The sequence below is a fragment of the Micromys minutus genome, assembly GCF_963924665.1.
Source record: "Micromys minutus genome assembly, chromosome: 28".
NCBI classification, from domain to species: Eukaryota; Metazoa; Chordata; class Mammalia; order Rodentia; family Muridae; genus Micromys; species Micromys minutus.
Window position 1 is genome coordinate 130,363 of NC_137963.1, and position 25,212 is coordinate 155,574.

The following is a 25,212-nucleotide window of genomic DNA, read 5'->3' on the forward strand; positions in this document are numbered from 1 at the left end:
TACTTACTATCTGCTTCAAATGGCTTTTAGGATTCTTCTTAGTGTGAGAGCAAAGAGGACTCCAGTTTGCACATGTGTGCTGCAGACAAGAGGTCCCTGGGCTGAGGACACCTGTTTAGTCTCTGGCAACTCTTTCTGTATGAGCTGCTTCTGCAACACTTAGGTGCACATCTACTCTTTCCAAGGACCCTTCACACCTTACTTTAATTCGCATTCCCCTTTCTTGCTTTTGTTTCCAGACAGGCTCACTATGTAGCTCTGGCTGGGCTAGAACTTGTAAAGATCACCTGTCTCTGCCTCCCAGTGCTGGCCACTATGCCTGGCCAGAACAGTTTTTAAAAGTCAAGAGTCGTTATGAGTTCCTAAATTTTACCCTTTGCCTGTGTGTGTGTGTGTGTGTATGGTATGTGGTGTGTGTGTATGTGCGTGTGCGCTCCAATGCTTTTAAAACATGGATTTTACATTCTGACCTGATGATGGTTATGTCCCAATGAGGGCAGTGGGAGTAGAGATGATAAGCAAGCAGCAAATAGTCTCAAAGTTTTAAATGATTTTGAAAATCCTTCTGTCCCTCCCTCCCTCCCTCTCTCTCCCTCTCTCTCTCTTTTTTTTTTTTTTTTTTTTTTTTTGAGGTGATAATGGTGGTATCTTTTTTTGCTTCTGCAAGTTGACATGTTAGCTTAGATTCTGGTTCAGTAAAACTGAATCAGGGTAGTATCCTGTTCCCTGAAGCCCTGTACATTACTCAGACTGGTTGACTATGGCAGTCTTGACATGTCAGTAGCATCACAATGTGAATCATGGAGGTCTATAATTTTTTCCTATGTGTTTTCCAAGTGGGCATTTGATAACTTTTTAAGGTTTACAACTTTGTTTTATAACTGAGGATTGAAATCAAACGTCTTAGAGGTGTCTACTATTCCTCCCTCATGTCTGCCTGTGGTCACTTCTGTATCTGTGCTTTAGCTTGGTAAGGATCTGCAGCTCCACCCCTTCCTCTGTGTTCCCACCATGAATCCTGGCTCTTGCAGTGGTGCTCATCAGCTGCTGAAGATTCAGTTGTACAGCAGCTGAGTGACTGTCCCTGTTTCTTTTTACTTTTAATTCATCCTGCATTCTGTGATGGATTCTCACTCAGAAAGGAGCTCCCTGCCTTGTTATTTTCTGCTTCTACATTTCATGGCTTTCGTGGACTCTGTCAGTGTTCTGTATTGTAATATCACAGATTGGGAAGGGTTTCCAGGGTGCACTGGAAATCTCCTTTTCCTTTTATGGTTGTCTTCAGGTGCTGCAGACCCTCACTTTGCACAGGGGTCAGAGTAGCTTCCCTCCTGCTCAGCTTCTTCCTTTTCTGCAGTAGTTGCTGTGTTAGCTCTGATCTTACTTGCAAATGGCCTCTCGTGGTCTTTAATGCTTCCTGGTGTATCCAGTTGAGGTTTCCTTTGCATAAACTTTAGGATAGCTTTGCCTTCTTTCCCTGGGTCTGTCCTTGTCCTTTCTTGATTTTCTGGTTGACTTCATGCTCCACTTTGTGTTTTCTTGATACCCCATGTGTACATCCATCACAGTGCATGCCTCCACCGTGGCTCATGCATAGTTATTCAGCACATTATGTTGCTTTTGCATTCAGATGCCCATTACAAAATAAGCATTTAGCCAGTGTTTACTGAATCATAGAATGAAATAATCATTATTTGATTTTAATCCAGCCCAAAAAATTTCTTTTTGGGTTGTATATAAACTTGTATAAGTATAAATAAAATTTTATTTATATATCTTAATATTTTAAAATATTTTAAATTTCTTAATATATTAAAATTTTTAATTTTTAAAATAAATATATAAAATTAAATTTTCTTAATATCTTAAAATAATCCTAAATAAGAATAGAAACATTTAAGTTGTATAGTGAATTAAGTAGCTAAGGAGAATAGTAAACTAAAAATAGGGTTTTGTTTTTGTTTTTTGGCTTCAAAAGTGTCTGAGATCTTTAAATTAGCTAATGGCCTTAGGAGTGTAGGAATGTGGGCCTGTTTCTTGTCATTACCATTACCATAATGCCCTTTCGTTGGTTATTTGGTGTATTTATTAGACTCTAAGAGTGCTGATCCTAAAGAGGCCATTTCTTGAGGCCAACTGCCTCACTTTTATGAGTGTTAACCCTCAAGCACAGAGAAGTAAAATGGTCTTCTACCCCCAGATTGCATTAGTGACAACCACTTCAGAATTTAGATCAGTGATTTTTGGTCCACAAATTTATACAAATGAAATTTACAGTGTTGGAGCTGAAGAAGATGGCTCGGGGGTTAAGAACATTGACTGCTCTTCCAGAGGTCCTGAGTTCTGAGAAACCACAAAGTAGCCAGCAACCATTTGTAATAGGATCCAATGCCCTCTTCTAATGTATCTGAAGACAGCTACAGAAAGGCAGCTCATACACATAAAATGAATAAATCATTTTTAAAAAAAGAAATTTACAGTGTTAAGTAGACTTCTTTTTAAAGCACCACTGAAAGAACTATTATTCACTGGGTATGGTGGATACGAAAGTTTCGCCTTAGAACAGATTTGTGTAGTCAAATGTTTTGGGTCCCACTGAGCCCAGAAGAGTATTTCTCAGTGGATAGTGGTATCTATTGAAGTAGCTTAGGACTACATTTGGCCCTCAATTTTTTGAGGATTATATCCTTAGAAATACAAGGTAATAGACACCTTTTAAAAATGTATTTTCACTAACTTCAAACTTAGAAGAAAAAATTACAAAATGACACATTGCAAATGCAAAGCAAGTGTTATGTATCAATTTCATAATTATGCAGTCAAAACACAGTATTTGGGACTAGGGAGCAAACTCAGTGGTGGAGTGTTCCTTTACCCAGCATGCTTTAAGTTTCATTCCCAGCAAAACACACACACACACACACACACACACACACACACACACACACACACACACCCCTCATTACACAAATAAATACTGTTTAACTTTTCACCCTAAGTGCTCTAATTATTTAATTGTATTATTTTCAGGATGAAAATATGATCAACTTCATCAAAGGTGGACTCAAAATTAGAACAAGTTACCAAATATATAAGTAAGTTACAAAGTAAAGTGTGACTGAAATTGAAATTAAATTAAATATTTTTGAAGACAGGCTCTTGTGCTATAGCCAGGCTACCCTGGAACTCTGGATTTTTCTGCCTTAGATTCCCAAGTGTTAGGATTATTATTACTACCACACTAAGATTGGCTTTTAAAGAGATTCTTGGTCTGTACAATTCTGTTCTTCAAAACTCTTGTGGACTCTTATGTCTAGATTTCTTATGTTTAGAAATCTTATGGCTAGATTTCTTCATTTGGTGTTGGTAAATGCACCTGATTCCTGCCCAGGTGCTGTTTCACAGAGGGGCTTAAATTTACATACTCGTCCAAGAGCAAATATTAGAAGAGAAAGTGACAGACATAGTTTCTGGTCAGGTAACACCTTTATTTGTTTCTCCTAAGAATATTTGTATATTTGTATTTATGTTGCTATTTATATATTGTGTTCTTGAGACAAGGCCTCATTACATAGTACAGGCTGGCTTTACATCTCACATTTTTTCTGCCTCAGACTTTGGAGTGCTGGGATTATAAACACATGCCAACTCATATGGCTTGCTTTAATAAAAACTTTTTAAAGCATCTATGATTTTGTGTCTCTAGTTTTTGCGGTTAATGTAGTGATTATAATGTCCTTCTTGACTTGTTAGCATTAGCTTAGAGTTAACACAGTACTGTTTTGTGTAAAATTTAAGAGCTTTGGGAAAACATAGTTTCATTTGCTACCAGTTGGCATTTGTTCCAAGCTTCCTTTCTGTTGCTGTGATAAAACACATTGACCAAAAGCAACTTAGGGGAGAAAAGAGCTTATTTGGCTCACATTCAGGCCACAGCCCATCACCAAGAGAAGTGAGAGCAGGAACTCAATCAAGAACTTGAAGCAGAAACAGTGAAGAAACAGTGTTTGTTGGTTCATGTGTGTAGGCTCATGCTTAGCTCGTTTACACAGTCCAGGACCTTCCGAAGGAATGATGTTGCCCACAGTGGACTGCATCTTCCTACAGCCATTAGTAATGAAGACAATCTCAACTGAATTGCTCTCAGACCAATCTGTTCTAGATAATTTCTCAACTGAGACTCCCTTCTCAGGTGAGTCTAGGCTGTGTCAAGATGACCATTTATAGTCAGCCTTTTTAAACAGTTCTTATGGTGTGTTCCATATGTGTATCCATATAAATGCATAATACAGCTCCATCCTTTTGTTTTAAATACCTTCGTCTTACTCTGTTTCTGCTTACCAAATATTTGACACCATTTCTGTTTACTTTTATGCTGATGAACTTCCTTTAGCATTTCTCATACTATCAACTTTTAGCATTTTTCTTCAGTTTGCGTTGTTTTGAAAACCAGTTTATTTTGGCCTTTACCTTCAAGGATATTCTTGCTATGTATAGTATTCTAAGTTGTTAGGGTGTTTTGTTTTCTAGCCCTTTAAAAGCACCACTCCATCATATCAGTTCTTGTATTGTTTAGGACCTCATCTGTTTGTGCAATTGTTTCATATATTTAATATATCTTTTTTTTCTCATCTCCTTGAAAAGTAAGTTGTGTCTTTGCATTTCAGCAGTTTAGTTTGGATTTAGACTTTTGTTGCCATTATTTCCTCAAAGTTTGTTTCTCCTGCATTTTTTCTCACTCATTTCTTCCAAACCTGCAATTACACACTGGTCAGCCTGATTATGTTCAATAAATTACATATTTAGTTTAGATTAGATCCAACATGTGGGTCATCTTGGAGTCAATTTCTATTTATTGCTTTTTCTGTTAACTGTATGTCATGTTCTCATGTGGGATAATTTTGTTTAGACTCGGGCTCCAGATTCTTCCTGTTGCAGGGACATTGTTCTGCTGTCTCCTGGCCCCTTCCCCAGTCACATACCTTATGGATCAGCCAAGACTTTGGTTTTGTTTTGACATAGATTTTCCAATAGTGTAGTTCTTTCATCTGTGGAAATGTCCTTACATCCACCCCAACCCCTCTCACTATCTTGGAATCTGTCTTTTAACCCAGGTAGACTATATGTCTTACTGACTGTGGTCTGTACACCCCATATGGATGCTTTCAGACACATAGACACATAGATATAAAGTTAATTAATGAACTATTTCCTACTTTCAGAAGGTACCTACTCTCCCAGCACCTCTAGTTTCCAAGTCTGCAAAAATGTTTGAAATATATTTTGTGTGTATTTTTCAGGGTTAATAATTGTTATGTGCTCAAAGCAAACGGAACATAAGCTTCTGAGCATCACTGGGAACACACCCCTTCACCAGAAGCAGAGCCTGATCAGTATTTTAAGAGGCACTTTTACCTGTATGCATTATGTAAACCTGGAATCCATAAAAAATAATCTCACAAGAGGGAGTACATTTGGGAAACTTGTCATAATGTTTTTAGATTTCCTTTCAAAGTACTTTTTAGAAGATTAAAGAGTTGATTGCTTTTCTAATTATGAGAACTTTAAAAAGCTAATTTAAGTAGTCCTATGGTAGCAAAGACATCTGCATCAGTGCAGGGATGGGGCTTTGAAAGAGGCCTTAGTGTGTTTAGGTGGGCATGTTTGTATGTACTTCTACACACAGATGTTTTCTTAGACGTTCACACTATACTAAATTCCTACTTATTCACGAATCCTTTCAAAATAGTGGAAAAAGAGAAATATTTTAAGTAAATTTTTTTGAAAATTGTTATAAGGTAAAACCATCGTCAATATAAAAATAAATTTCAATAAAATTTAGTATTTAAATTTTTTTTCTCAGGAGACAGAGGTAGGCAGATCTCAGAGTTCAAGGCCAGCCTGGTCTACAGAGTAAGTTCCAGAACATTCAGGACTACACAGGGAAACCTTGTCTTGAAACAAAACAAAAATTTAAGTTATTAGCAAAGAACATAGGGAAATATTTTATGTTCTTAAAAGCTTGGGGCTGGAAACATAGTTCAGAGGTTAAGAACATTGTCGGATTTGTCATAAGGCCAAAGTTTGTGTCTCAGCTCTTATACTGGATGGTTTGCAAGTCCATGCAATTTCAGGTCCAGGCAATCAGAGGCCACATATGTATGACACATAGCACAAACAGCACACACACACACACACACACACACACACACACACACACACACACTAAAAATCTTAAAAGGTAAGCTTTTAAACATATAGATGTTCTATATTGAAATAACTTATTATTATAAATAATATTTATATATCTTTTTTCACACTTACAGATATAAGCATTCTGCAAAATAAGAAGTTTAATTATAGTTTAAAATCAGCTTTTAAATTTTTATTTAAAAAATTCTATTTGGAAGTCTAGAATAACTCTGTGGTTAAAAGTGCACATTGCTCTTTCAGTGGGCCTGAGTTCAGTTCCCAGCTCTTCCCATATTAGGTGGTTCATAATTTATAACTTCTGATCCAAGGGATCATATGCCTCAGGCCTTCTTGGGTATTCATGGACACAGTAACACAATCATGTGCAGAAATACACCACATATAATTAATTTTTAGAAAAATATCTTCTTTTGGAATATTTTCATTATAAATTATTATAATGAATTTTTATAGATCCTTTACTTACATCCAAAAATACATACCACATAATCACAACTCTGTTATTAAACTGATGCTTCCTCGACAGCTCCCAACTCTCCCTGTCTAACCTGGATTTACATTAGTTGGTATGTCCCCTTAATTTCTGTCTGTTTTGAATAGGTCTTACTTCTGTAGCCCAATTTAGCCCAGGCTGACTTTAACTATCTGGAAAACACCATTTTTAACCTTCTGAGTGCTAGGATTATAATCATGTGCCACTATGCTCAGAACAGATGACAGCATGGGATGGTTAAAAGTTGGAAGGAGTCTGATGCAACTTATATACTCTGGTCAGTTAATACTTCCTATAAACCAGTTAACTCTAAGCTGGCTAGATTTGGCTAGAATGCATTGTAAGGGAGACTATGTGCTTTACATTGTTGTATTATACTGGGAATAGACGATCCCTGGTTATACCTTATTGTTTTGTTTGGTTGCTCTTGTACTAGGGAGGGAACCCAGGGCCCTGTGGATGGTATCTTGTGTCCTGCCACTGAGACACATCTTCTTTGTTACCTTTTTGGTAACTGGCTATTTCCCAGTTCAGTAAGCAGTTACCACTTATTGCTAATTTACATGTCTTTGATTATTTGTCTTTGGAAGATGATCTGAGGTCCGGGGATGTAGTTTAGTAGTGGAGTACTTTCCTAATGTATGAGAACCTTAGTTCAGTCACCATCACCACCTCCACCACCCCTTTGCTTTTTCGAAGGGAAAAGATAAGACAAATGATACCCTTATTGTGGGATTAGTCTCAGCAAGTTCCCATGTATCTGTGAGTCCTTGGCAGCTGCATGGGATTGAAGTATTTTTTGCCTGTAGGATCCAAGTGTGCACAGTAGCTGAGACCTGAACACTCCTGAAGTCTCCTAGTAAATGCTCCAGGGAAGCTGTGAGATCAAAGCCTTGAGGTTCTCTGGCTCCTAAATTGAGTTTGCTGATGTTTGATTTTTCTATCCTAAACATTGTAAAATGGGTGTTTCCTTTCAGCTTTTGGGAATTACCCTGTATCCTTAGGAGCAGACTAGCTTAAAAGTGTAATTTGCATTTTTGTAATTTTTAAGGTAATGACATTTATAGTATACAATGTAGCATTACATTGGTCTGACAGTTGTTTGTCAGAGTCATGGGAAACTCATTCTCTACCCTTGTTCTCAATTCAGAGAGTGCCTTTCTATCCTGCACATGATTCAGAAGAATAAGCATGAGCAACACTTCTTCTATGAGTTTGAAGGAGGAGTCAAGCTTGGAACAGGGGCCTTTAATTTGGTAAGGAAACAGTTATAAAAACCAGAACCTTTTGTAGATAGATGAAACCAAGTGTCCACTATCGAACTTCATCCCAAACCTCTACCTGTGTTTGGTTAGTGAGCTGCTGGAATGGACTAGTTTTCCCATCCTGGGAATGCTACAGAGTTCCGTATGTGCTCAGAGTAGCTTTAGATCCCACAGTACAAGGGAAGCATACAACACCCCGATTGGACTAATAAGGCCTTTAGTAATGAGGAGCCTAGAATCTAGTTCTGTTTGTACACTGGAAATGTTTGTTCTCATGTCAGTGATGGCTCTGGAGTTGAATGTGGGAGGGAGTAATACACTGTCAGAGTACAATGAAGTAGTGAAAAGAATCATATTTTGAGCATATAGTCCCCAGGGCTCTATGTTGATGAGCCCATGTGCAGCAGTCAGTTCTGGGGGTGGAGGATGGACTGACTTCTCCCCATGGACTGCCTATTCTGTCTGCTTTGCTCTTAAACCTCATCATTCACCTGGGATGCACTTTCTCCCATTCAGAGAGATAGTTCCAAAATCTCTTCTTCCTAAGCCTCTGGCCATCTATCCCTAGCCTACTGGCTACCTCTATGAATTGGTATATGGCCACTTCTGGGAAACTATCTGTTTTTCACTGTCCTTCAGGGGTGTCCCAGAAGGCGCCAGGCTGCTGTGGCTGCCCACTTCTGTTAGTGCTGGAGTATCACCCACATCACTTTAGGTTTGTACCTTCCAGAAAGGAATGTAAAGGAAACTTTGCCTAAAACAGGAATGGAGGCTCATGTCTGTAACTAACACGTGAGCAGCAGGAGGGCACTGTAAGTTCAAGGCCAGCTTAAGCTACAGATGAGACCATATTTCAACAAAACAAGGCAAAATGAAAAAGAAGAAAGCAGCCTTGTTCTCGATGTCTTTCATATCACTTAATTTCACAGAAGAAGAGCCAAGTCATTCTTTAGAGAACCATGGAGAAGCCAGACTTTATCGTCTCTTTACTGAGTCCTAATCAAGTTAGACTTGGTTTGGCTTATTGGACATTTGAACAGGTTAGGGTTTACCACTGACTGGGCAGCTTATTGTCAGCGTCACACATAAGCTACTCATGTGGGCTGTCTGTAGTCAGAGTCTAACACACAAGTGCACTTATATTTCTATTTTTTTCTTACAGATGCTGTCTCTTTTACCAGCAAGAATCATCCGACTACTAGAATTTATTGGATTTTCTGGAAACAGAGTATGAATGGCATTTGGCTTCATTTTGAAGAAATTTCTGTTGTTCTCTGTTATAGTGGTCTTCTTCACCTAGCTTCTTTTCAAATGATATTCTCTCAAGAGTGCTGCTTTTCTTAGGTTTGAAATAAATACTATCTCTTTTACAGTGCACTCCCTCATATTTCCCCAGTGAGGCTCAAGTGTTTTAACATTCAGAATCATGTATTGTTTTTAGCTGATGGTGCTCACTCTGTTCCCATAAAATTGTGAGTTCCTGTTCCACTGTCCCTGTTGGGGGGCAAGGTCTCTGCAGGCATAGAATCCTGTGTTCTTGCCCATCACAGTACATTGAGCTTGAATCTCAGTATGGTTTTCTGTGGAGCTGGGGATGAAACCCAGGCATGGCTTTGCTCATGCTTGGGTAAATGCTCTACCATTGAGACAAGCCCCTAACAGTTCATTGTGTGTCTTAGTCAGGGTTTATACCTGCACAAAATATCATGACCAAGAAGCAAGTTGGGGAGGAAAGGGTTTATTCAGCTTACACTTCCACATTGCTGTTCATCACCAAGGAAGTCAGGACTGGAACTCAAGCAGGTCAGGAAGCAGGAGCTGATGCAGAGGCCATGGAGGGATGTTACTTACTGGCTTGCTTCCCCTGGCTTGCTCAGCCTGCTTTCTTATAGAACCCAGGTCTACTAGCCCAGGGATGGCTCCACCCATGATGGGCTGCGCCTCCCACCCCCTTGATCACTAGTTGGGAAAATGCCTTACAGCTGGATCTCATGGACGCATTTCCTCAGGGGAGGCTCCTTTCTCTGTGATAACTCCAGCTTGTGTGAAGTTGTCACAAAAACCAGCCAATACACTGTGTAAATCAGAAATTTTACCCAAGAAATACAGCATTTCTTGGGAATGAGCAGTTTATTCCTCTCAATCCATTATATGATCAATATGGATTAGTTTGGTATCTTGCTAAGATGAAATACTCTTCACAAAAACAATGTAGGGAATGTATTTCCAGGTTGCAGTCCATTATTGAGGGAAGTGAGGGCAGGAGCTAAAGGCAGGAACCTGGAGGAAGGAGCTATGAGGGAAGTCTGTCTGCTGACTTGCTGTCTTGCTTGCTTATAGGCTCATACTTAGGTAGCTTTCTTTTTTCTATTTTCTTTTTTCTTTTTTTAAAAAAAAAGATTTATTGTACAAGGTAGTGTTTTTACACACACCAGAAGAGGGTATCTGATCCCATTACAGATGGTTGTGAGCTACCATGTGGTTGCTGGGAATTGAACTCAGGACCTCAGCTTTTAACTGCTGAGCCATCTCTTTAGCCCTTAGCTAGCTTTCTTGTGCAGCCCAGCACCACCTGCTTAGGGATTGGTGCTACTCACAGTGAGCTGTCTTCTTGCATCAAGCATAATCCCCCAAAGACATGTGACAGACCAATCTGAAGTAGGAAGTTCCTCAGTGTGAGCTTCTTTCTCAGATGACTCTGGGCTATATAAAGTGGATAACTAAAGCTAACTGAAATGGAAGGATCTATTAGTCTCATGCCAGTTTAAAATAAAACCCCAAGTTCATGGAGGGCAGGACGTATGAATGCTGTGAACCTTTTCAGTCAGATTTTTCTCTCTTTGTGATACAATTATCCTCCGCAGGACCTGGGCCTTCTGCAGCTACGGGAAGGTGCGTCAGGAAGCAGCATGCGGTCCCCACTCTGTTGCCTTACAATTCTGGCTTTCCATACCTACATCTCTCTGATTCTCGGTAAGAGCTAATAGTCTCTGTCTGCTGACTTTTGATATATATATTTTTTTGAGTTAAGATGGAAGATAGTGAGATTTATCATAGAGATCTTTGGCAGAGAGAGCTGACCAACTGTTTCCACTGAACAGTTTCAAAGTTATGTATATGCATGCATGTTATTTATTTTATGCCTATCAGTGTTTTGTTTGTGTACCACATGCATGCCTTGTACCCATAGAGGTCAGAAGAGGCATTAGATATCCTGATACTGGAGTTACAGATGGTTGTGAGCTGTCATGTGGGTGCTAAGAATTGAACTTGGCTTCTATTTGAGAATAGCCAATGCTCTTAACTACTAAGCCATCTCTCTAATTTCTCATAACATTTTAAAATCTATTCTTAGATAAGATTTATGAATTAGGTGGCCATAATTTTACCACATTTGTGTTAGTATTTTCATATTTTTTATCTTGTAGAAAATTAAATTTAGACGTAATGTAAGGTAACATTGACTAGAAAAATGGAAATGTCAGTGGGAGTCTGAGATAGCCACCTCCATTCTTAGGACTCGTCTGCCCTGGAGCTCTTTAAGTCATACCCCTCTCAGATGAAAACACAAAACAATCATTTTTATCTTGTCTGTGAGTGTGTACTGTGTATCAGTGAGAGTTGGGGAGCTGGTTGTAAATGTGTATTGTTTTGTGAGCACTGAGTAGTGTCTGTTCAATTTTTAGGTACAGGAGAAGTGAATGTTGTGGAAGCAGAGAGTCTCCTTGCACCGTTCCTTCAACAGTTCCCAAATGTATGCTCACTGTTCCATTGTCTGTCTCAGCCATGACTCTTGGCCGTCATTGTGTGTTGAAGTATGTTCTTTCCTTTCTCCACAGGGCTCCCTCATACTGTTCTATCATGCTCGAATTGAGCTGCTGAAAGGCAATGCTGAAAAGGTAGCTGTGTCATCAAGGGAGTGTCTGTGGGAGGGTTGTATCACACGATCACTCAATATAAGTAAATTTGGTTATGTGGACTACCAAAAATAAATAGTAATGCTATTCTGACAAGTTAAACTTTTCTTTGTACATGTATGTTGTCATACTTAGTAACTTACCTTAAAGCATATTTACACATATGTGAAGTAGTTTATGATGGGGTATATAAAATATTTTTAAAAGAATGTATAAAATAATACATAGGCATTTGAGAGGCTTCAGAAAACTTTGACCATTATCTATTTCTGCATTGATTTTGGAAGCTATCTTATACTTAATGATGAAACTATGCTGGTTTCTTATCAAAGGAGCTCATTGATTAATTCTCTAAAAGCCAAAGAGAAGTGTGTGTGTGTGTGTGTGTGTGTGTGTGTGTGTGTGTGTGTGTATGTGTGTGCGTGCGTCTGTGCCTGCCTGCCTATGATATGCTTCTACACAAAATATCTTTCTAGATTAAACATCTTTTTCTATTTATATTAAACCCTAGATCTGCCTTCCAGGTTGTACATTTAAGTCTCCTTGTATTCATTTTGATGACTGGGTTTTCTTTTATGAGCTGGATATTTTAGACTTATTAAAGTGATCTGCTATTGGTGACTGGTCACTAAACATTTTTGTGCACAAATATATCGTTATAGAATTCTGGGTCAGATATGCCTGCATCTTTAACATATCCAAGCAAATTGCCTTTCTCAAGAGTCTTTCAGTGTAAACTTCTGTAAAGAAATGGTGAACAGACTGGAGAGATGCTGCAGTAGTTACAGACACTTGCTGTTCTTGCAGAGGGTCCAGGGTCAGTTCCCAGCACCCACATGGTGTGGCTCACACCTGCCTATAACTCTAGTTCCATGGGATTTAATACCCTCTTCTGGCCTTTGTAGGCACCAGGCATACATGTGGTATACATATATGGTGCAGGCACTCAAATGTACACAAAAAAATGAATCTTTAAACATACGAGAATCCATATTTCTAGTGCACTTTGTCAACTTGAAACATCTCTGTCCTTTAATTTTTTTCCCCATGTGATGAGTGTAAAGTGAAATTGAATTTTTTACTTAATTTTATTATTACTATTATTATTTGTTGTGCTGGTCTAGGGCCTTGTGCAGGCTGGGCAAGTGCTTCACCACTAAGCTATATTCCTAGTTCAAACTTTAGTTAACCAGTTTATGAACTTGCTATATGTTCATTAATTATTCTTTTTTGTGATTTGCCTGGTTACATCTCTACCAATCTTTCTGATAAGGGCTTAGTTAACCTTTTGCTGATTATGGAATTTTGATTAAAGTGCGTTTTAAGCACAATGAAGATTCTTATGCTATTATAGACTGTGTTTTATGAAAGAACTTTGACATTTCTATCTCACTTGGAAAGCAGATTTCCTTCCTATTCCTCACCAAATCCCCTCCCAAAGTGAAATGAAGCAACAGAATCTGTGTTGCCATACGTTAAGGAAGAGAACGTGATGACATGTTGAGTGGCTTAATGAGGATGATTTCTGTTCTTTTTGTACAAAGTGTTTCATGCATTTTTCCATTAGGTTATTATCTCCTTGTCTAATATTTGGATGATCAGCTTTATGCAATTGACTTATAGGCTCAAGAAACATTTCGCAAATGCATTTCAGTTCAAGAAGAGTGGAAACAGTTTCACCATCTCTGTTACTGGGAATTAATGTGGATTTATATATACCAACAAAATTGGATGCAGGCGTATTACTATTCAGACCTACTTTGCAAAGAGAGTAAATGGTCCAAGGTAAGCCCTCTGCTTCTGTCATGTCCTCTGCTTGCTATGTGGTCACAGTGGTTTGTGATGTAAGATTGATTTTTCAAGAATACGGCATGGATACTTTTCTCAGTTTAGAGGCTGTAGGAGAGGGGGAGGTAGATATACTGACCACACTCCAGGCAGGATGTGGCTAGGATATAATTGCAGGTGCCATCCTCACTGGTCCAGGTTTTTTTTTTTTAACAACTTTATTTTACAAAACAAAGATAAATGTACAGATTTTAAGCATTTTTTGCATAAAATTATACAATACATTTTTGTCAGTACTTTTTTTTCAGATTTTAAAATAATTTTTACATAAAACTGTATGAATATATTTTTTAGTCAGTACTTGATATTTTTAAAGGTTTGATAGTATGCATTGAAAACTTAATAGTTACAATGAGCATAAAGTACATGTAAAACAAAATGTAACATGGAAATAGTCAAAGTTTTCTTGCTGTATAAAGATTTTTTTGTTTTGTTTTGTTTTGTTTTATTTCTTGGACTTCATACAGTCTGTGAGTTTTTTTCTGGGGCAGTGCGAGCCTCTGGGGTTAGCATCCCATTATCAGTGACTGCATATTATGTCTGTTCTTTTGTGACTGGGTTATCTCACTCAGAATGATATTCTCTAGATGCAGCCATTTTCTTAAGAATTTGGTCAAGTCATTGTTTCTGGTGGCTGAGTAGTATTCCATTGTGTAAATGTACCACAATTTTTGTATCCATTCATCTTCTGAAGGACATCTGGGTTTTTCCAGCTTCTGGCTATTATAAATAGAGCTGCTATGAACATTGTGGTGCAACTGGTCCAGGTTTTATGAGCCCTCCTCATAGTGCTCCCCAGCAAGGCATTTTGCTGCCAGGATGGACTGCATATGTGGTCACAGTTCTTGATCATCAATACTGAAATCTTGGTGATTTTTGTAAACTTATGGTACCCCAGCAATCAAGCTTTTGGTGATAATTAAAGTTAATTTTGAGCCACTTTAGAAAAGTTGGGAGAAAGGGATCATGGCTTATTGTCCCTTCTGCCCACTTTCCCACTGTGATGGCATGGTCCTGTGGTCCTGTCATAGGAGAATGGTCACATTAACTGAAAGTATGACCATCTATTGAAACAGATTTCTTCTAATAGTTAATCATATTTTTAAGCAGTTTTGGAAATTGTGCCATTGTGCACATGTATAGGAGCACCTGTTTTCTTCCTTTTCGATTTGTGTTTGTTCTTTTTAGACAGAATTTTACCTTGTAGCCAAAGCTAGCCTGGAACTCACTATGAATCACAGATCAGCCTTGAACTTATAGCAACCCTTCTGCATCAGTATCCCAAGTGCTGGGATTGCATCACTTCAGTTGGTGCAGGGAGCTAAAAAGCCTATGCTGCTCTCTGTCTCTGTCTCTCTCTGTCTCTGTCTCTCTGTCTCTCTGTCTCTCTCTCGCTTCCCCTCCCTCCCTCCCTCTCCCCTCTCCCCTCCCCATCTACCTCTCCCCCTCCCTTTCTTCCTAATTAAAAATGTTCTTGGGCTGGAGAAATGGCTCAGTGGTTAAGAGCACTGACTTTTCTTCCAGAGGTCCTGAGTTCAATTCCCAACAGCCACATGGTGGCTCACAGCCATCTGTAACGGGATCTGATGCCCTCTTCTGGTGTGTGTGAAGACAGCTATAGTATACTCACATATATAAAATAAATAAATCTTTTTGAAAAAATGTTCTTTTCATATTCCCTCCAACTGCTCCCTACTCACCCATCTTTATGTTCTCTTCCTTTCTCTTTTTAAACAAATCCATAAATCAAAAAATTAAAATCAAAACACTCAAAGGATCAGTAAACTTAAAATCTTAGAACAAAACAACCCCTACAAACCAACCAACCAACCATACCAAAGCCATAGAGTTTGTTTTGTTATGGTCAGCTTGTCCTAGGCATGGGGCTATGTCCTGCCTGGAGTGTGATTGGTATACCCAGTGCAACACTTTGCAGAAGATTTTCGTATTCCTAGTGGTATCAATTGCAAATAGCTTCTTGGTTAGGGTTGGTACTTATGTCCACTTACCTCTTTTAATTTTGGGACCCTGGTGAAAACAGTTAGCCTTGGTAACATCTGCATAGTTTCTAGGTTTCTTCTGGTTTTCAAGGTTAGAATGTCATGTTCCTATGAGTGTTCTCTAACAAGCTTCTTTTTTTTTCCCTCAAGGCAACATATGTGTTCTTGAAAGCAGCCATTTTGAGCATGCTTCCAGAGGAAGAAGTGGCAGTGACTAAGGAGAATGTAGTGTCTCTGTTCAGGTGAGCATGACACTGTTTCTGTCATAGAGACCCTGGGGGTGTTAAGACACAGCTGAGTTTTCCCTTCATGTTCCACTTCCTTAGTTCGTAATTTCTCTACTCACTGGTATGGACACACTTAAAATAATAATGCATTTAGCCGAGAGCCAGTATGGATTCTTTAGCATGATTTCAGATCTGTTTGCATGTCTGGGAATAATGAAAATATAGCATTATACTTGTTTTCTAGAATTAGGGTTTAGTTTCCAGGGCTTTGCACCTGCTCTTTCATTCAAGCCTTTGGAATCTTTCAGTGATGTAATTAGATCTTTTCTTGAATTCTTTTCCTTATTTATGCATTCATAGAATTATGCATAAGAAGCCACCCACAAATATGTAGCCTCTCTTCATCCATGTGTTTAGATTTTGTGTGTGTGTTGTATGTACACATCATGTGTAGGCATGTGTATGCACATACCTGTACATGTGCAGAGGACAGGGGATAACATCAGGAGACCCACTCTACACTCTCTGTCCTATTCCCTCTTGACAGGATGTCACTGATCCTGGAGCCATTTGAATTCAGTTCTTAATGCTTGTGAGCCATTGCGCTTACTTGCTGAGCCATCTCCCAGCCTAAAATTACTTAGAACTTTGAAAATACTAAATCCTAAAATGATTATTTACAAAGTCACCTATGCTTGGTTAGCTTTCTCAAATTATGCAGATGGATGGCTATCTTTTGAGACATATTATGTTAAAAATCTGTGCAGCAGCTTCAGGTAGTAACAGGAAATGTTACACTCTCCTCACTTGCTGGATAAATACTTTGAACTCTTTTCTGCTTAATCTTTTATATCTAGATTAGCCTGGACTGTGTTTGACAGATGTAAGATACTAGCTAAGCTGAAGGAAATCTGTTAGTGGCTCTCATGGAATTGTACATCCACATTACCTGAACGTGTGTCACCATCCAGAATGCTGTCCCTACACTAGAACCGCAGACTCAGGTCTGGGTATCACCCAAAAATGTGCATTTGGAACAGTTTCCCGGCTGCTACTGGCCTGTGTTATCAGTCTGAAAACCTCAGTTGTGAATGATATCTATGCTCACTGACCTTTCCATGGGGATCTTCGCAGGCAGGTAGATGGCTTGAAGCAGAGAATCGCGGGGAAATCTCTCCCAACCGAGAAGTTCGCTGTGAGGAAGGCTCGGAGGTACTCCCCCTCCTCAGGTGTCCCAGGAAAGCTCGTCTTGCCAGCCCTGGTATTTGCTTTTATTCACTGTTTACATACTAGAGATAAATTCACTCTTGAGAGCATGAGGGAATGTACTTTAGTTGTTAAGCTTATAGCTCAGTTAAGAACTATTATATATTTTTATATTTATACATAAACTAATTTTAAAAGTTGAAATTTTTACCTGATATGTTTTGACTAGTTAGTATGTTCTAGACATTGTAATAAAGGCAACTTCAAAAAAAATCATTTTGAATAAAATGGAAATGAATTATAAAACATTACAAATTCAATTTTACATTTTCTAATAGCTATGTAAAAAAGTAAAGGAAACCTTTAAAACATACTTTTTCAAGAATATAGTTTGTTGAATCTGGGTATGGTGGCTTATACCTGTAATCTAGCACTTGGGTAGCTAAGGCCAGAGAATCACTGCACATTTGAAGCTAGCCAGGGCTGCATAGTGAATTCCAGATCAGTCTGGACTATAAAGTGAGACCCTGTCTTACAAAGCCAGCTGCCTTCTCCACCCCTAAGGTATTATGTCTAGCCCATGTAAACAAAACGTTGCCATTTTGATGTGGGATTGTAAACTAGGGAAATTCATCCCTAAGCCATGCCCTTCTGTAGACATGAGTTTCCCACCTGAGAGGAGCCTCCTTTGAACTAGCCATGCTGTACTGCAGGACCCCGTACTGCTGGGCAGGAGGCTGTTCCTGTCCTGCTTGAACTCACCCTCCAAATCGCCTCACTGTTTTGGCAAAGCCTCTGTGAAGAACACAATTTTACTTGAATTTTAAAAACAAAGCCTTTTTTTTTCTTGTGAGGAAAGCTGTTCAATGCACACAGGTGTGTTGGTCCTCTTGTGTGGTTGGTTCTATGAACCTTTTTTATTTGGGGATTATTTAATCATCTTTCTTTGAATGTTATACAGCATTTTTCATTTTTTGCTGTTGTGGACATTCTACAATGAACATCATTTACATGTAATTCTCTAGGAATGTTTTCAAAAGAAATGGAATTTTTAGTTAAAGGTCTTGTGTTAATGTTGGGTAAATAATGCTAAATTTCAATTCCTCCCCCCAAAAAGACCCTGTATCAATTTAAATGATGGATCTTTCTTTTAATTTTCATTTCTGCACTGACACTTTGAACGTAATTATGCACATGCTCATTCAGCTTAACTTTTTCCTGCATTGCACTTCATGTCCTTTGGTTTCATTGGGTTGTTCTTGTTTTGTTGCTGACTCTAAGAAGTTCTTCATGTATTTAAGAGGAATAAGAATGTATCCCCTAACCGGGGTCAGATAGGAGCTAGCCTACAGCTTTCGTAGACCCAGGTGTTTCCTACAGAACCCCAAAATTAGACTGATGGAGTGAGATAGAAATGCAATGAACCTGTGATCACTTCCTGAGCACAGACAAGAATGCTGTGCTAAACAGAGATACCTAAACCCCTTTTCCCAGTTGATGCCTGTGTTGCTTAATTATGTTTAGCTGTGTCCAACATTCTTTTATATCAAGTGCTCTGCACTGGGAAGAATCTCTATGTCAAAGAACTTTCCAGAAACTTTACTGAGCCATTGTATTTCTTTGTCTACATTAGAACTTAGACACTGGAGTGTATAAGACCCTATCATGCTTTGAATCACTGAAGGTTGGTGGGTGTGTAGTGACAAAGAATTGACTAGAATTGATCATACCTAGAGTTGTTGCCACAGACTGGTTTTCATAAAATTCTCAAACCAAGCTTGCCTCTCCCTTTGATAAATACTAAGTCAATAGAAAACTTGAAATCATCATCAGTTTAAAAATAGCATTATTGAATTGTGCTCTTAGCTTCCAGGACCATAAAACAAACCTGACACCAGCATTTCCTGCCTCATGTCCATGGCTGCTCCACTAAAAGGACTCTCAAATAATATCTGTCAAAACATAAATGCATGTTCATCATAGACCCTTCAAAATATGAACTGTACTATCTGGACATTAGAAAAATATTTTAAGGCAAAAACACATTTGCTTTTGATCAAAAAAATTCTTATGTGTGAGCCCATTAAATATAATCTGCAAGGAGGAGTCATTAGTTTATATTTCAGGAGCTGTCATTCAGCCATATGGCCTTTAAACAAGCATGCTTTCTGCATATTGGATCGCATTACTGGGCTGACACATGTTTTTAATGATATAAAAGAACCTGAGCCTAGTAAAATAAATATTCCAATGATCATTTCTAGTGATATGCTTGGAAACACTTCATGTAAACAAGTGGCAGACATTTTAAAATATTTCTCTTTACTTAAAAGTAACAACAGAAATTTACATCAAACAAAATTGTTCATGGTGTCAGTTTAAAATAATGTTTTACTTTTGTATCTATATTCTATCCAAGGATTGTATGCTAGTAGATAATTCGCATGTGTTTGTTGAATGAATGAATGATTTTTTTTTTAGTAAGAGTATAAGATATATACTTACTTACCTTAGAGCATAAAAGACAAAAGGCATATAAAACTAGGGAAAATTATATCACTAAATTCCAAATAAAGAAAAAGTTAGAACAAAATTCTGATTGTCCTGTTGAAGTTTTTAGCAACACTTCAGGTAGTTGCTACTGGTTTTCTATCCTTCCTCCTTAGGAAATGATGTACGTCTGGAATGGCTTTTCAATAGTGGGCAAAAGAAGGGACCTTTCTGAAAACCTCTTGGTGACTGTGGAGAAAGCTGAAGAGGCATTACAAAATCAAAGTAAGTGTGCAGGGCCCTTGACTCTGCTACACTTCCTTTCCTGTTTCTCCCTGGTGCACATGTGCCTGCATTGATCTGAGTGCATCTCAGGAGCAAGGCTTGAGCTTTCGATTGTCATGAAGATAGAGGGAGGACAGCACCTATTGTTACACCAGTGAATCTTTTGAACGTAGTTCTAAACAAAGGACATGTGCCACAAAAGGCTGTGGTATAGGATGAGATTCCATATTTATGAATAGCCACACAGCCAGTGTTTAAAGAAGGATCAGTCAGCATCTTGTTTTTAAGGAGTAGCTCTTCTTAGTCTTTTTCTGCTACTGTAACAGAATGCCATAGGTTGGGTAATTTATGAAGAATAAAAAGGATATTTTCTACAGACGTGAAGACTATCAGGTACAGGATAGCTGATGAGAACTTTCGTTTACTGCCCTGTAGCATGGCAGAGGACATGATGTGGAGAGCGACTGAAGCAAACAGCATATATCACTGCTCTCTTGAAGTTCCTACCTCTCACACCATTGCAGTGACTAGTTAAATCTCAGTGGTTTTGAAGGAGACACTCAGTTAACACTTCTGTACTGTGCTGTGAATGGCCCATTGCCTTATATTTAGGTCCACAATACATTCCACCCTCTCTCTGGACTCCATGGATACAAGGCAGGCATGTGATCCTCAGACACACACACACAGGCAAAACACTTATTCAGATAAAATGAAATAGTAGCCAATCTAATGGATATAAGGCATTCTTTCCCATTTTATTGTAAAATTATTTTAAAAAGAAAAATGTTTTATTTTGTATAGAAATCAACACAACTACATCATTTTGAAATTGAAATAAAATGGAAGTATGTTAGAGTTTACCTTTAAAATAAGATTTAAGGGCTAGAGAGATAGCTTTATTTTTAAGTGGTTAAGAATTTTTACTACTTTTGTAGAAGACCCAGGTTCAATTCCCATCACCCATATGGTAGTTTATAATTGCCTGTAACTTTGGTTTCAGGGGATCTGACCCCCTCTTCTGACCTCAATGTGCAGTAGGCATACAGGTGGTGGTACACATTAATGTAGGCAGAGTGCTCATACATATAAAGTAAAAGCCACTGTGTTTTAAAATGGGATTCCATGAGATAAGTTTCACCAAAAGTTTAAAATTTTGAACAAATTTAGTAGTGCTCATTGTTGATCAATGAATTTGACTAACTTAATAATTTAATTTGCTTATTCAAACTTCCTTAGTATTTCCATAGCTGCAAAGACTTAGAATAAAGACAGATAGCTCTCTTGCTGCTGTGGGCTCCCGCTCTCCCCATCCACAAATTAAATGGATGAATGAATGCTTATGTGAAAACTGGAAAATAAAGGAAAAACTTTTACAGGGTTATGTTAAACAATTCCCTCCCCACCCCTAAGAAAACTAGCCTGCCTTCCCCCTCTATTCCCTGCTTCCTTAGACTCTATAGGATGGATCCCGAGCCTCTGTAGTGTGCTGTGATATCCTCCCAAACCCCAAGAGTGGATCTTTTGTCAATCACATTTGCAAGGAGACTCTTTACCCTCAGGTTGTTTTGCTCTCTATTGATTGGAGAAAAAGAAATAAGGGGTAATGCTTGCATCATGGGCGGTGCTTAGAACCCAGACAGACTTGGGTAGTGCTTAGAGACCCAAATCACTGCCTTTTCTGTTTCTGTTTCTGTTTCTGTTTCTGTTTCAGATGAAAGGCCTGATCAGGTTCTGGGTAATGAGCTGAGAGTCCAGCAAATATACCAGGCTCATTATAGTTCTGTCCCTCTTTGTTTCTTCTCTAGATAAAAGAACTTGTTTGTTGTCAGGATTATCAGTACAGATTAAGTTTATAATGGTGTTTAGGACAATTGTATGTAAGGACATTATCTTCTCTGACCCCCACTCCTGACTCTTAGTGATTAGACTCCTGTTCTCCAGAATAAGGGGTGAGGAATCTGTGATTGGAAAATTGAGTTACATAAGCCTGTCTTTCACCCCAGCCCATATTAGTTATCAGAATGTGGTCTGGTTTTGTGGTTCAAAAACAGGGTAGGAGGGTACTACTGACCTACTGTAGTGCTTTGCCATAGTGAGTAAAGGTTGGTCATCCACACAAAGAGTACAGTCTAGACATAGAGTGCTCTTGGAGGCATGCTTAGAGTCGGTCGGCATGTGGTATTAATTTCTGTACCGTTTTCTTTGGAAGTCTAAACAAATCCATCATGTAGCAGAAGTTGGCAGCAGACCCACTTTGTCTATCCTTGCAGTTAATTTGTGTGGCGACATTATATAGCAAACAGAATCAGTTCCATGAAGGGATTGCAGTCTGGTGGCCTTTCACGTTTCAGTCAGCTTCCACGTTTCCTGCTCGGTCTGTTGTGGCGAGTTTCTAAAATACTCAGCCTAGATATTTTTGTAGTTTTCAGGCTTCCTTCTTTCTTGGTCTGCCCACATTTAGGGCACTCAGCAGCCACACTGTGCTGCACACAAGCTTGGGCATCATTACCATGATTTAAAAAAAACCAAAACTTTTCAAGCAGTATTATTTCTCTCTGTGTATGTGGAGGTCAGAGGACATTTTGCTGCACTGGTACTTTTTCTCCACCATGTGGGGCCTTGGGATCAAACCCAGGTCATCAGGCTTAGTGGCAGTCACCTTCACCGGAGAGCCTTATTGCCAGCCTTGTTGCAGTGATTGTTTTTTCCAATTGAAGATGGAAATTGTTGAAATCTTCCTCTTTCATGAGACTTTGAATCATGACAGGGAGTGATCATGTAACAGACAGTGAGCTATGGTCAGAGGAAACTGTGGCTTTTGTTTCTGTGGTTTGTGTTGGATATGGAATATGAACCCCTCTGTTGTATTACTAACTTAAGATCCCCATAGAGTGACTTTACTGGTTTTTCCTTGGTAGTTGTCTGTACCACCTCAAAAACCATCATTCATTGAGCAAGCAGATGTTGTCACAGAACAAACTGTCAGAAAACTGCTTCTCAAAGTTCAACAGGATGCACAGCAGTGACACTAAATTCCAGTGTCCAATGTGGGTCTTAAGGCTTTGGACTGAGGCCTGACTGACCAGCTTCTCAGCAGACATTTCTGAGAGAAGCATGGGTTCAGGGTGGGCAGCTGTAGGGAGAGGTAGTTCTAAGTAATGAGGAAGGTCAGAGGTGTTAGAGGTGTTGGCATCTGTGGGTTTTCTAGTGATGAAGTTTTCTGGGAGAACTTGACACTTAAAGTGAAGTGAGCACCTTCTAGTGACTGAGTAGCACTGTTAACTTCCAGTGGGTGAGGGCTTTATGAACTGAAACACACCTGCACTTGTCACTGGTGAGGCCTGAGGCTTGACCCCAAAGCATGAGACTTTCAATCTGGGGACTAGTCAGTTCCCTTTACCACCCCTCCACACTGCTGTCACAGCCCGAAATGTGTAAATTAGCAGTCTGTTTTGGAATGGCTTCTTCACATGTCACTCAAAAAGAAAAAAGCAGGAAAGCCTTCAAGCATGGAACACGTGGCATGGCTACCTTTGTCACATAGCTACCCCACCATGAGATGCAGCTCATTCAATTAAATATGTTCAGACTGAACTACAGATGATGGGGGCCCAGGTAGGGAAAGGAAATCCTTGATGTTCTCTAGGAACATGGAAGTTCGTGGAGGCTTTGGGTGCCTTTCCTGTATTTGGGGATCATTTTACGGCATAATTTCCCCCGAAAAGAACATAACCTGGGAGAACTGATAGGTTGTAAACATAATGATCTGGAAGAGAGGTTTCTGCTTCCTGCATTTTGAACGGGTGGGAGGCCATCTGCTTCTCCATATGGAAGCGTTATCCTCTCCTGCACAGGCGCCAGCAGAATTAGAAGCCAAAACAACAGGAGGAGACAGCCTGGTTCCTCCTTCTTTACCTCTGAGAGAATTAATGAAGCTCCTTCTTTATTTAGAGTTCAAATTTCCTGTCGTAGCTAAGGCCACAAAATTCAGAATGACCACCTGAAAAATCTGCCTGTGAACACACCATAATAAATACTAGAAGAATGAGTGAGTTCAGCATTCTTCTCAGCAAGTGTTTGCATGTGTAGTGAGTTAATACATATATTTTTCAATGGTCCTTCTAAAACCCAACATCAGTTAGTTTTCCCTGTCAATTAGAATTTTTCTGAAAGTATTTTTGGGCTGGAGGTGAAAGGCAACCCAGAGTGTCAGCCTTATATAGACAACCCTTTAGCATTCATCCAAGATACCACAAAAACAATGAGAGTTTACCCCTTTTGTTTATGCTTCTTGTTTTAAGACTTTACTGACTACTCTGTGGATGATGAATGCTTGGTGAAATTACTGAAAGGGTGCTGCCTCAAGAACTTACAGCGGCCCTTACAAGCTGAGCTGTGTTTCAACCATGTTGTGGAAAGGTAAGAGCCAGCCTGAGCACAGGTTGTGGCTTCAGGGGAATCTGTGGGGCAAAGGGATGCTCCCAGCCTTTACCCTCATGAACAAAGGTACAGTTTGCTTGGAATATGGCTTTAAACATTTCCACATGGTGCTTAAAGATGACTGCAGAATGCAAACTTACAGCCAGGCTGACAGTCATTAAGCGCTAGCAGTGAATTGCTGAGCCTCTCTTAAACTCACTTTGTCTTTATCTCTTCTGTGTATGTTTATGTGGTGTGTGAGGTGTGTGTGGTGAGTGTGTGTTGGGGGTTGCATGTGGGAGTGTGGGGGTTGGGGAAGGGTGGATGTGGGTGTGTGTCTCATATATTTGTTCTGCACATATTTGGGCTCACTGGATGACAGAGACATCATAACCTAGAGGTTGAGTGTCTCCTCATGGTAATTTGGCAGAGAAGGAAGGTAATAAATACCACTTCTTGTTTTTCTCAAAGTAAATAGTGATTTTTTTTAAGAGATAGCAATGATAGTACTGTCCTGATACTTTACAGAGAGTTGGAGCAAGGGTATATTCCTATCAACAAAATGGTAGCCACTGTGTTCTCTACAGGTTAAAACTACTCACATTGCACCATGTGGGGTCAGTAGCAGTGGTCTCTACTACTTTTCATAAAGAATCTGGAAGCTGCATCTAATTTTAGATCTCCTGAGTTTTAAACATTGGCTCACTATTCTGAACACCCCAGAAACAACTCACAGACTATATGAAGTTAAAAAAAAAAAAAAAAAAAAAAAAAAAAAAAAAAAAAAAAAAAAAAAGAAAGAAAGAAAGAAAGAAAGAAAAAGAAAAACCATTATGCTTAATCTTA

The 25,212-nt window shown here is 39.0% G+C and overlaps 1 protein-coding gene across 1 annotated transcript in view; it reads left to right on the forward strand.

The window, feature by feature from the left end:
* Window positions 1–25,212, forward strand: part of TTC39B (tetratricopeptide repeat domain 39B) — an 87,469-nt gene that overhangs the window by 55,868 nt on the left and 6,389 nt on the right. The window contains exons 8-18 of the mRNA XM_080940097.1: window positions 3,031–3,095; window positions 7,857–7,962; window positions 9,134–9,199; window positions 10,836–10,944; window positions 11,658–11,725; window positions 11,811–11,870; window positions 13,512–13,673; window positions 15,887–15,978; window positions 17,098–17,224; window positions 19,836–19,944; window positions 24,249–24,366. Coding sequence (XP_080796223.1) covers window positions 3,031–3,095; window positions 7,857–7,962; window positions 9,134–9,199; window positions 10,836–10,944; window positions 11,658–11,725; window positions 11,811–11,870; window positions 13,512–13,673; window positions 15,887–15,978; window positions 17,098–17,224; window positions 19,836–19,944; window positions 24,249–24,366 — 1,082 coding nt within the window. The remainder of the gene's footprint in view (window positions 1–3,030; window positions 3,096–7,856; window positions 7,963–9,133; window positions 9,200–10,835; window positions 10,945–11,657; window positions 11,726–11,810; window positions 11,871–13,511; window positions 13,674–15,886; window positions 15,979–17,097; window positions 17,225–19,835; window positions 19,945–24,248; window positions 24,367–25,212) is intronic.